The sequence below is a fragment of the Cetorhinus maximus genome, chromosome 3 (assembly GCF_964194155.1).
Source record: "Cetorhinus maximus chromosome 3, sCetMax3.hap1.1, whole genome shotgun sequence".
Classification (NCBI taxonomy): Eukaryota; Metazoa; Chordata; class Chondrichthyes; order Lamniformes; family Cetorhinidae; genus Cetorhinus; species Cetorhinus maximus.
Window position 1 is genome coordinate 2,531,758 of NC_135881.1, and position 12,951 is coordinate 2,544,708.

Genomic DNA, 12,951 nt, shown 5'->3' on the forward strand with positions numbered 1-12,951 from the left:
TTTCACATTTTCCCACATTATAATCCATTTGCCAGATCTTTGCCCACTCACTATCTATGTCACTTTGTAGCCTCCTAACTTCCTCTTCACAATTTACTTTCCTACCTATCTTTGTGTCGTCAACGAATTCCACTTGTTCCACTGGCTCCAGCCATTGACTGCAGGACAGGTACCCAAAGTGTCACCTCCCTCCCTCCCTCCCTCCCTCCCCTGCCCACCCTCGTGCATCACTTCAGCTCCAGGTGATCTTTTAGTTTCCCTCACACTGGGAGCTACTTGTCAGCCTTTACTGGACGCTTGTATAGATAAGAGGGGACAAGACACCGTCCTATTGACTGTCAACGTGGAAGCCTGAACCAGGAGACTCCGACATTTCTAGGGTTGTCCAAAGAGAGAAGAAACGACCTTTCTGCCTGGTGGTGTGATGCTATACCTACTAACGTTTCTTACGATAGCCCCTTAGATCTTTGTGCTGTCAGCAAACGAGATGTGTTCCTAAACAGTCTCTTATTTCTGAGTGACTTTGAGCCAGTTTCAAATTACCGGTTGACTTCCTGTTGTTTCAGGGCCACCCCCTGAATCCCAGAGATTACTGTGGCTGGACACCATTACACGAAGCCTGCAACCATGGCCATCTGGGTGAGTCCTCCTTCCCGTTGGAAACTGTCCGAGAGTGGAGAGCACCGACCACAGCAAAGTCGGAGCTCTGCTGGAAGTTCACCTGACTCTTGCTTGCTGGGGGAGAGAGACGGGAGGTCTTAGCCTTTCACAGAAACACAGATTGGAGTGTCTGACCAGCAGCAGCAGGATAGGTGAAGGGAAAGGTTCATCATCACAACCAGCAACAGGATAGTTACAGGGAAAGTCCCACAACAGAAAAGGAGATTACCTGAAGCCAGAGTCTGAAGCAGCAGTGAAACCGAGAGGAGGCAGGAGCAGTTGGGAGGGGGGTAAATTGTAGCCCAGGCTCCTGGAGAGAGCACGTGAGCTGAGCGGACCCAGGGAAAAGAGTCGGGAGCTGCAGTGGGTAGAGGGGAGAGAGTCGGGAGCTGGAGAGGACGGGGAAAGAATCGGGAGCTGGAGAGGACGGGGAAAGAATCGGGAGCTGGAGAGGACAGGGACGGCGGGGGAGTCGGGAGCTGGAGTGGATGGGCGGAGAATCAGGAGCTGGAGAGGGCGGAGGGGAGAAAGTCGGGAGTTGGGGCGCACGAGGAGAGAGTCGGGAGCTGGAGCGGTCAGGGGAGGGGAACCGGGAGCTGGAGCAGTCAGGGGAGGGGAATCGGGAGCTGGAGAGGACGGGGGCAGAGAATCGGGAGCTGGAGGGGACGGGGGCGGAGAATCGGGAGCTGGAGCGGACGGGGGCGGAGAATCGGGAGCTGGAGAGGACGGGGGGGTAGAATCGGGAGCTGGAGAGGACGGGGGCGGAGAATCGGGAGCTGGAGAGGACGGGGGGGTAGAATCGGGAGCTGGAGAGGACGGGGGAGGGGAATCGGGAGCTGGAGAGGACGGGGGAGGGGAATCGGGAGCTGGAGAGGACGGGGGGGTAGAATCGGGAGCTGGAGAGGACGGGGGAGGGGAATCGGGAGCTGGAGAGGACGGGGGAGGGGAATCGGGAGCTGGAGAGGACGGGGGAGGGGAATCGGGAGCTGGAGAGGACGGGGGCGAAGAATCGGGAGCTGGAGAGGACGGGGGAGGGGAATCGGGAGCTGGAGAGGACGGGGGAGGGGAATCGGAAGCTGGAGAGGACGAGGGAGGGGAATCGGGAGGTGGAGAGGACGGGGGCGGAGAGGCCGGGGGTGGGGAATCGGGAGCTGGAGAGGACGGGGGAGGGGAATCGGGAGCTGGAGAGGACGGGGCTGGGGAATCGGGAGTTAGAGAGGACGGGGGAGGGGAATCGGGAGCTGGAGAGGACGGGGGAGGGGAATCGGGAACTGGAGAGGACGGGGCTGGGGAATCGGGAGCTGGAGAGGACGGGGGAGGGGAATCGGGAGCTGGAGAGGACGGGGGAGGGGAATCGGGAACTGGAGAGGACGGGGCTGGGGAATCGGGAGCTGGAGAGGACGGGGGAGGGGAATCGGGAGCTGGAGAGGACGGGGGAGGAGAATCGGGAGCTGGAGAGGACGAGGGAGGAGAATCGGGAGCTGGAGAGGACGGGGGAGGGGAATCGGGAGCTGGAGGGGACGGGGGAGGGGAATCGGGAGCTGGAGAGGACGGGGGAGGGGAATCAGGAGCTGGAGAGGACGGGGGAGGGGAATCGGGAGCTGGAGAGGACGGGGGAGGAGAATCGGGAGCTGGAGAGGACGGGGCTGGGGAATCAGGAGCTGGAGAGGACGGGGGAGGGGAATCGGGAGCTGGAGGGGACGGGGGAGGGGAATCGGGAGCTGGAGAGGACGGGGGAGGGGAATCGGGAGCTGGAGGGGACGGGGGAGGGGAATCGGGAGCTGGAGAGGACGGGGAGGGGTATCGGGAGCTCGAGAGGACGGGGGAGGGGAATCGGGAGCTGGAGAGGACGGGGCTGGGGAATCGGGAGCTGGAGGGGACGGGGGAGGGGAATCGGGAGTTAGAGAGGACGGGGTAGGGGAATCGGGAGCTGGAGAGGACGGGTAGGGGAATCGGGAGCTGGAGAGGACGGGGCTGGGGAATCGGGAGCTGGAGGGGACGGGGGAGGGGAATCGGGAGTTAGAGAGGACGAGGGAGGAGAATCGGGAGCTGGAGAGGACGAGGGAGGAGAATCGGGAGCTGGAGAGGACGGGGGAGGGGAATCGGGAGCTGGAGAGGACGGGGAGGGGTATCGGGAGCTCGAGAGGACGGGGGAAGGGAATCGGGAGCTGGAGAGGACGGGGAGGGGTATCGGGAGCTCGAGAGGACGGGGGAAGGGAATCGGGAGCTGGAGAGGACGGGGCTGGGGAATCGGGAGCTGGAGAGGACGGGGGAGGGGAATCGGGAGCTGGAGAGGACGGGGCTGGGGAATCGGGAGCTGGAGGGGACGGGGGAGGGGAATCGGGAGTTAGAGAGGACGGGTCTGGGGGTGTGCGCTGGAATCTGAAAAAGTGAAAGGAAACATATCAAACTGTAACATCTCAGGAACACTATGAGTTGATTGACTGCTGAGTATGTAGCTTTGTTTCATAAGAGCATAAGAAATAGGAGCAGGAATTAGGCCATTTGGCCCCTCAAGCCTGCCCCGCCATTCAATAAGATCATGGCTGCTCTGCCCCAGGCCTCAACTCCTCTTTCGTGCCAGCTCCTCATAGCCCTCAACTCCCCGATATTTCAAACATTTATATACCTCCTCTTTAAATACTTTCAGTGATCTAGCCTCCACAACTCTCTGGGGTAGAGAATTCCAGACATTAACTACCCTCTGGGAGAAGAAATTCCTTCACATCTCAGTTTTAAATGAGTGTCCCCCTGTCCTGTAACTACGTCCCCTAGTTCGAGATTCCCCCACGAGTGGAAACATCTCAACATCTTCTCAACATCAACCCCGTCAAACCCCCTCAGAATCACCCCTCATTCTTCTAAACTCGAATAAATAAAGGCCTAACCTGTTTAGTGGTTATTGATAAGTCAACCCCTTCATCCCAGGAATCAGCCTAGTGAACCTCTTTTGAACTGCCTCCAATGCCAGTATATCCTTTCTTAAATACGGGGACCAAAACTGTACACAGTACTCCAGGTGCGGCCTCACCAACACCCAGTACAGTTGTAACAAGACGTCCCTATTTTTAAACTCCAACCCCCTAGTGAAACAGGCCAAAATTCCATTTGCCTTCTTAATTACTTGCTGCACCTGCATGTTAACTGTTTGTGTTTCATGCACAAGAACACCCAGATCCCTCTCTGCTGCACTTTTGGAATCTCTCGCCATTTAAATAATAGCCTGCCTTTTGATTCTTCCTACCAAAATGCATGACCTCACACTTTCCTACATTAAACTCCATCTGTCAAGTTTTTGCCCACTCACTCAACCTGTCAATACCCCCTTGCAGATTCATTATGTCTCCATCACAACATGCCCTCCCACCTATTTTTGTATCATCAGCAAATTTGGATATATTACACTCTGCCCCCTCCTCCAAGTCATTAATAGAGATAGTAAATAATTGAGGCCCTAGGACCGATTCTTTTGGCAATCCACTAGTTACATCTTTCCAACCTGAAAAAGACCCATTCATCCTGACTCTGTCTTCTGTGTGTTAACCAATCCTCAATCCACCCTGATACATTGCCCCCAATACTGTGAGCTCTTATCTTGTGCAATAACCTTTTATGTGGCGCCTTATCGAATGCCTCTGGAAATCCAAATACACTACATCTACCGGTTCCTAGACCTTGGTGCACAAGGCACAATTTCAAAATTTGTGGGCAATGCTGCTATGACCGGGATGGGAGGAGGACGTGAATTATCAAGCCCCACTACTCCACAGGCCATACCATTAATTCAAATGTTTAATCTTCTCACTGAAATGGCTAATTGTGTACCTGTACCTCGAGTACCCAGAAGGAAAGAGACTCTGACCAGGCTTCTTTCAAAACACTCAATGATTAATTTATTTTAAAACAAAACTCCTTTTAAACGAGTTTCAAGAACTGATTAACATGCAGTTGTAGTCAGGAAGTATAAGTATCTATCTCTTCCTAAAGAATTCGCCCAGCACACACACAGACAAACATAGGACAAACAGATAGAGAGTCTCTCTGCAGAGATGGGCTTCGGAGGATGAGCGTTATAAAATAAAGGATAAAGTCCGCAGGGTCTCAACGCTGTTGACCTGGAGTTCCCTCGTGTGAAGGTCCCGGTGGATGTCTGGAAGTTCTCACCACTGATCTCAGCTTTGCCGCTCCAAATGCAGACTGGTCACACTCACGAGGGTTCTCTGGCCGCAGGTTGATAGCCACCCACAATTTGAGGCAAGGTAGAGAGAGGGACCCAGCCAGGGTAGCCTTCTTTTCTCAGCTTGTTCTCCAACAAGACTGCCTTCAAAACAAGCAGGTTCACAACCTCCGTGTTTTCCCTCTCTTCATGTGATTTCCAGCGATTTACCAACCTTCCTTTTCAGTTTTATTTTTCTCCGTTAATTAAAGTGATTGCAGATGGAAACAAACAACCCAGACCTTCAAGTACCATAAAAGTCAGGTGATTGCTTGGAAGAGGCTGACTTATTAACAGTTCCAAGTCGAGCTTATGACCTTGTTTTTTAAAAAAAATCCTAGGTTAAAATCCAGAGTCCGGATCACGCCAAATCCTCCCATTTAGTAAAGGAAACATTTAGCCTTGAGAGATATGGTTCTAACAATACAAAACTTGGAAACATTGTGAACTGTCAGGAGGACAGTGTCGAACTTTAAAAGGACACTGACAAGTTGGCGAAACGATCAGACAACTGGCAGATGAAGCTCAATGTGAAGCGATTCATTTTGGTGGGAAGAACCTGGAGAGACAGTATAAAATGAAGGGTACAACTCTAAAGTGGGTGCAGGAGCAGAGGGACCTGGGTGTATATGTACATAAGTCATTGAAGGTGACAGGACAGATTGAGAGAGCAGTTAATAAAGCATACAGCATCCTAGGCTTTATTAATAGGGACACAGAGTACAGGAGTGGGGAGGTTAAGTTAAACTTGTATAGAACTGGTTTGGAGTCTGCTGGAGCGCTGCATCCAATTCTGAGCACCACACTCCAGGAAGGATGTGAAGGTATTGGAGAGAGTGCAGAAAAGATTCACAAGAATGATTCCAGGGATGAGGGACTTCAGTTATGAAGATTAGATTTGAGAAGTTGGGACTGAGGGAGATTTGACAGAGGTGTTCAAAATCATGAGGGGTCTGGACAGAGTAGATAGGGAGAAACTGTTCCCATTGATGGAAGGATTGAGAACCAGAGGGCACAGCTTTAAAGTAATTGGCCAAAGAAGCAATGGAGACATGGGGGGGAAAACTTATACACACAGCGAATGATTAGGGTTTGGAATGCACTGCCTGAAAGTGTGGTGGAGGCAGGTTCAATCGAGGCATTCAAAAGGGAATTAGACTGTTATCTGAAAAGGAAGAATGTGCAGGGTTACAGGGAAGAAGGTGGGGGAATGGCACTAGGTGAATTGCTGATTGTGGGCTGGCACAGGCATGATGCGCTGGAACAATCCTATGAAATCACAGGCATCTGACAGATTGGACACAGGCGAGCTGGTTGGAATATGATATTAATTTTGATTTTTACAGAGAATGTGGGCAGAGGAAGAGTGCATAGAACAGGATCTCAGGGCAAATGAGAGGGAAGTTCAGAGCAGTGCTGACCGTGAGGATATGAAGAGAGGCTACCATGGGGAGAGGAGAGAGATTAGACAGCTGGCAGTGACCGAGGGCTCACTGGACAAATGATGACTCTTCCTTGTTTAGGAGTGAGCCAGGGGTTTAAGCAGCTGTCCCTAAGTCACGTGGTCTGCTGTTAACATGGCTGAACTCAGTCCGCTGGAGCCCAGTATAAAGGAGAGTTAGCAAAATGGTAACAAGAGCCAGGCACTGACCCATGCCTCCGGGATTTTAAATCACAGCCGTTGTCTTCCCCAGAAATTGTCGGTTTGCTCTTGGATCACCAGGTGAATGTGAATGACCCCGGTGGACCGCACTGTGAGGGGATCACACCTCTTCATGATGCCATCAACTGTGGACATTTCGATGTCGCTGAATTACTGATTCAAAAAGGAGCATCTGTGACAGTCAGGAATGCCATGGTAAGAAAGTGACGGTCAGGAACACCGGGGTCGGGAACAGTGACCGCCGGGAGCACTGGGGTCGGGAGAAGGGCCGGCCAGGAACGCCGGGGTCGGGAGCTGTGACGGCCGGGAATGCGGGGCCGGTTGGGAACGAGGGGGCTGGGAGCAGTGACAGTCTGGAGCAGGGCCGGCCAGGAACACCAGGGTCGGGAGCAGGGCCAACCGGGAACGCCAGGGTCGGGATCAGCGACGGCCAGGAATGCGGGGCCGGTTGGGAATGAAGGGGTTGGGAGCGATGTTAGTCTGGAGCAGGGCCGGCCTGGAACGCCAGGGTCGGGAGCAGTGATGACTGGGAATGTGGGGCCGGCCGGGAACGCCAGGGTCGGGAGCAGCGATGACTGGGAATGTGGGGCCAGCCGGGAACGCCAGGGTCGGGAGCAGCGATGACTGGGAATGTGGGGCCGGCCGGGAACGCCAGGGTCGGGAGCAGCGATGGCTGGGAATGGTTGGGAACACGGGGGCTGGGAGCAGAGACAGTTGCGGATGCACGGGTCGGTGACAGTTGGGAATTCCTGATCCACAGGGTTTGGATAGGTTTGGTTATGGGGCTCTCTTACTGACCATGGCTTCACTCCTATCTTCCTTCCCTTGTTAGCTCCAATTGCTGATTTATGGGAATTTTGTCTGGGAATTATTGCCAAATTCCGTCTCTTGATTAGGTCTAGCCGTATAAATTTTGTGGCTACAAGAGCAGGTCAGAGGCTGGGAATCCTGCGAAGAGTAACTCACCTCCTGACTCCCCAAAGCCTGTCCACCATCTACAAGGCACAAGTCAGGAGTGTGATGGAATACTCCCCACTTGCCTGGATGAGTGCAGCTCCCACAACACTCAAGAAGCTGGACACCGTCCAGGACAAAGCAGCTGTTTGACTGGAACCACATCTACAAACATTCACTCCCTCCACCACCGACGCACAGTAGCAGCAGTGTGTGTACCATCTACAAGATGCACTGCAGGAACTCACCAAGGCTCCTTAGACAGCACCTTCTAAACCCACGACCACTCCCACCTAGAAGGATAAGGGCAGCAGATAGTTGGGAACACCACCACCTGGAAGTTCCCCTCCAAGTCACTCACCGTCCTGACTTGGAAATATATCGCCGTTCCTTCATTGTCGCTGGGTCATAATCCTGGAACTCCCTCCCTAACAGCGCTGTGGGTGTACCTACACCACATGGACTGCAGTGGTTCAAGAAGGCAGCTCACCGCCACCTTCTCAAGGGCAATTAGGGGTGGGCAATAAATGCTGATCCAGCCAGCGATGCCCACATCTCGTGATTGATTTTTTTTTTAAATTAAAGATTAAGTGGATAATAAGAAATATAATTGTGTGTTAATTGATCCCAATCAAACTCCACTCTTCTGAATCTTGCCTGATGTTCAGCTGTGTTCCACAGGATGTGAGTCCATCTCTCACCGAATATTTTGTTTCTTCTGTTTGATCCTCAGGGACAGACCCCCCTGGATAGTCTGCACAAGTGGCGTCAGACTTACTTCAAGCACCTTGACCAGGACACCAAGCAGCAGTGTAAACACGTGGAGAGACTGCTGAAGGGCAGCTCCAACAGAGGTGAGGAGTGACCCAGAGCTCAATACCTGTTTCATAGCCAATTGCTACTTGACCAGTGAGGTGGGGTGCAACATATTCCCCATCCCACTGAGCTTGGTTCAGCTCCACACCGACAGGATACACGGCACAGAAGCAGACCACTCGGCCCAACCAGTCCCAAGAACAAAGAAAAGTACAGCACAGGAACAGGCCCTTCGGCCCTCCAAGCCTGCGCCGATCATATTGCCCGTCAACTAAAACATTTTGCACTTCCAGGGTCCGTATCCCTCTATTCCCATCCTATTCATGTATTTGTCAAGCTGCCTCTTAAACACCACTATCGTACCTGCTTCCACCACCTCCTCTGGCAGCGAATTCCAGACACTCACTACCCTCTGCGTAAAAAACTTGCTCTGCACATCTCCTTTATAGTTTTCTCCTCTCACCTTAAATCTATGTCCCCTAGTAATTAACTCTTCCACCCTGGGAAAAAGCTTCTGACTATCTACTCTGTCCACGCCACTCATAATTTTGTAAACTTCTATCAAGTCGCCCTCAATCTCCGTCACTCTAGTGAGAACAATCTGAGTTTCTCCAACCTCTCCTCATAGCTAATAACCTCCAGACCAGGCAGCATCCTGCTAAACCTCCTCTGCACCCTCTCCAACGCCTCCATATCTTTCTGGTAATGTGGTGACCAGAATTGCACGCAATATTCCAAGTGTGGCCTCACCAAGGTTCTATACAGCTGCAGCATGACTTCCCAGCTTTTATACTCAATACCCCTGCCGATGAAGGCAAGCATGCCATATGCCTTCCTGACTACCTTATCCACCTGCGTTGCCACTTTCAGTGACCTGTGGACCTGTACACCCAGATCCCTCTGCCCTTCGATGCACTTAAGGGTTCTGCCATTTACTGTATAATTCCTACCTGTATTAGACCTTCCAAAATGCATTACCTCGCATTTGTCCGGATTAAACTCCATCTGCCATTTCTCTGCCCAAGTCTCCAAACGATCTATATCCCGTTGTACCCATGCTGTTATTTATAATCCACTCGAGCCTCCTCCTATCCTCATTCTTCTAAACCTACCATCTTAACCCTATATCCCCTTCTCCCTCATACTCGTCTAGCTTCCGCCCCTCCTCATCTGACCCCATCAACATGTCCTTTTATTGCGTTCTCCCCTCTTGTGTTTATCCAGTTTCCTCTAAAATGTATCTATTCTATTCACCTTAACCACTCTCTGTGGGAGCGAGTTCCACATTCTCACCACTCTGGGTAAAGACGCTTCTCCTGAATTCCCCATTGGATTTATTAGAGTCACTGAATTGTTACAGAGCAGAAGGAGGCCATTCAACCCATCATGTCTGCACCAGCTCTCCGAATGAGGTATTGGTGACTGTCTTATATTGACGGCCTCGAGTTCTGCCCTTCCCCACAAGAGGAACCATTCTCTCTGTATCCACTCGATCAAAACCTTTTACAATTCTCAAGAGCTCTATGAAGTAGCCCCTCAGCTGCCCTTTTTTCCAGAGAAAAGAGCCCCAGCCTGTCGCTCCCTTCCTGGTTCTTGGTGACTGCGCTGACCTATCTCCCAAATCGGTTTCTCATTCTGGGTGGTGGGAGGGCGTCATGAGGATAAGGAAATGAAAAACCAGGGGCTTCTCTTAGCAACCAGCACTACAGGACTGGAAACATGTTGAAGGAAGTTTAAGTTTAACCTTGTGCAGTACCTGCCCTGGGAGTGTTTGATGGGGACAGTGTAGAGGGAGCTTTACTCTGTATCTAACCCCGTGCTGTACCTGCCCTGGGAGTGTTTGATGGGGACAGTGTAGAGGGAGCTTTACTCTGTATCTAACGCTGTGCTGTACCTGTCCTGGGAGTGTTTGATGGGGACAGTGTAGAGGGAGCTTTACTCTGTATCTAACGCTGTGCTGTACCTGTCTTGGGAGTGTTTGATGGGGACAGTGTAGAGGGAGCTTTATTCTCGTTCCTATTTGTGAAAGGTTATCATGTGCTTTTATTCCTCTCCTCAGAAGTGCCGCCTGTTCAGGATTTTCGAGAGAGCGATCTGTTTGATTCTGAAAGTTCACAGTCGCTTGAACCAATCGAATCACGTGTCCCCCCTTCTAGCACTTGTCCTGTGGAAGTGGAGAGCAGAAATTACCAGAGGGACTCGGGAGGCTCATGTGGAAAGAGGCAGAATTTAGGCACAGCTCCTCTGACCCAGGGGAGGGTGATCCACAGACTGTCCCACAGCTGTGCTGCTGGCTTGACCAGTGGCCCTAGGATCCCTCTGATGTCCAGTACACAGAGGACCGCTCAGAACCAGCTGGATTGTTCCGCTCTAGCTGAGGAGGAGTCTTCTGAAGAGGATGTCCCTGTTGAGGTATTCCGACCAGCGAAGATACGGCACGGGGTCATAGGGCAGAGGTTACCCGCTGACCCCGGAAGTGCGAAAACTGATGGTGGTCAGTTGGCAGGCTTTACCGATGATGAGAGTTCGAGTCAGGAAGAGGCGAGTGAGTGGCATTCTCCCAGGACAGGGCAGGAAGGCGACTTGGATATTCCCAGTGCCGGGACGTCTGCCTATCTGCGGGCTATCCGGAATTTAGGGAGCGCAAAGTCCAGGATTTTATCCCAAGCTTTAGCAGAGCCATCGCTTAACACTGAGCCACCGGCAAGAAAATCGGCGTTGATCCCCGAAAGCGAGTATGTGGAGGACAGCTGGCTGGAGGATGACCTAGGCAGCAACCGGCCCAAGAAGAGACCGCGGGAACACTGCTGGCTGGGTGGCACCACTGGGCCAGAGGAGCCAAGCCACAGCAGCGAAGACCAGCTCTGCCTGAGTTCAGGGGTCCCTGAACCCACTGAGAGGCTCACCCTGCAGAGAAAGCGATCGAGGCAGATGCGCATGACCCAGATAGTGGACAGGGCTGTCGTCGGGCGGACTAGAAACCAAAGGGGCAACGCGAGGACCATCGCCAATACATTTGTTCCTCGTACATCTGAGATCATCTGCACAACTCGTGTACCGACAGCACCTTCCAATTCATCGGTAACATGTGAAACTCTTCCTTCTTTATTTCACAGCCCCTCGCCTCCACATACTGACCCTTACCGGAGACACGTTCCATACAGCAACCTTCCCCTCCAGTAATCCCTCAATTCGCTCTCTCTAGTTACTCGATAGTTCACCATTCAGTAAGCCTTCGTTCCTATCTAGTGCCATGGTAGTTAACAGGTCATAGTCATTAATCCTTCAATCCAGTCACTCAGTATTTAACAGGTCTCTGCTCAGTAACCAATCGATCCTCTCTGGTTCACAGAATCACTGAATGTTTACAGTGCAGAAGGAGGCCATTCAGCCCATTGAGTCTGCACTGGTTCACTGAAGGAGCATTCTGCCTAATCCCACTCCCCTGCCTATCCCCTTAACCCTGCACATTCTTTTCAGGAAGCAATCCAACTCCCCCTTTGAATACCTCGATTGAACCTGCCCCCACCGCTCTCTCAGGAAGTTCATTTCAGACTCCAACCGCCCTCTGGGTGAAACAATTTTTCCTTGCATCATTTTTACTCCTTTTGCCAATTATTTTGAATTTGTATCCTCTAGTTCTTGATGCTCTCTTGAGTGGGGACCGTTTCTCACTATTTACCCTGTCCACACCCCTCATAGAATCACAGAATCACACAGTGCAGGAGAGGCCCTTCGGCCTATCGAGTCTGCACCGACACGTGAGAAACACCTGACCTACCTACCTAATCCCATTTACCAGCACCTGGCCCATAGCCTTGAGTGTTATGATGTGCCAAGTGCTCATCCAGGTACTTTTTAAAGGATGTGAGGCAACCCGCCTCCACCACCCTCCCAGGCAGTGCATTCCAGACCGTCACCACCCTCTGGGTAAAAAAGTTTTTCCTCACATCCCCCCTAAACCTCCTGCCCCTCACCTTGAACTTATGTCCCCTCATGACTGACCCTTCAACTAAGGGCAACAGCTGCTCCCTATCCACCCTGTCCATGCCCCTCATAATCTTGGACACCTCGATCAGGTCGCCCCTCAGTCTTCTCTGCTCCAATGAAAACAACCCAAGTCTATCCAACCTCTCTTCATAACTTAAATGTTTCATCCCAGGCAACATCCTGGTGAATCTCCTCTGCACCCCTCCAGTGCAATCACATCCTTCCTATAATGTGGCGACCAGAACTGCACACAGTACTCCAGCTGTGGCCTCACCAAGGTTCTATACAACTCCAACATAACCTCCCTACTTTTGTAATCTATGCCTCGATTGATAAAGGCAAGTGTCCCATATGCCTTTTTCACCACCCCACTAACATGCCCCTCTGCCTTCAGAGATCTATGGACACACATGCCAAAGTCCCTTTGTTCCTCAGACCTTCTAGTGTCATGCCGTTCATTGAATACTTCCTTGTCAAATTACTCCTTCCAAAGTGTATCACCCCTCACTTTTCAGGTTTAAATTCCATCTGCCACTTATCTGCCCATTTGACCATTCCATCTATATCTTCCTGTAGCCCAAGACACACAACCTCACTGTTAACCACTCGGCCAATCTTTGTGTCATCCGCAAACTTACTAAACCTACCCCCC

General features: G+C 52.0%; 1 protein-coding gene across 2 annotated transcripts in view; it reads left to right on the plus strand.

Annotated features, from left to right (window-relative positions):
- Nucleotides 1–12,951, plus strand: part of tonsl (tonsoku-like, DNA repair protein) — a 99,310-nt gene that overhangs the window by 54,372 nt on the left and 31,987 nt on the right. For both annotated transcript variants that reach the window (XM_078535850.1, XM_078535854.1), the window contains exons 14-17: nt 567–639; nt 6,571–6,734; nt 8,227–8,347; nt 10,369–11,390. In XM_078535850.1, the coding sequence (XP_078391976.1) occupies nt 567–639; nt 6,571–6,734; nt 8,227–8,347; nt 10,369–11,390 (1,380 nt within the window). The remainder of the gene's footprint in view (nt 1–566; nt 640–6,570; nt 6,735–8,226; nt 8,348–10,368; nt 11,391–12,951) is intronic.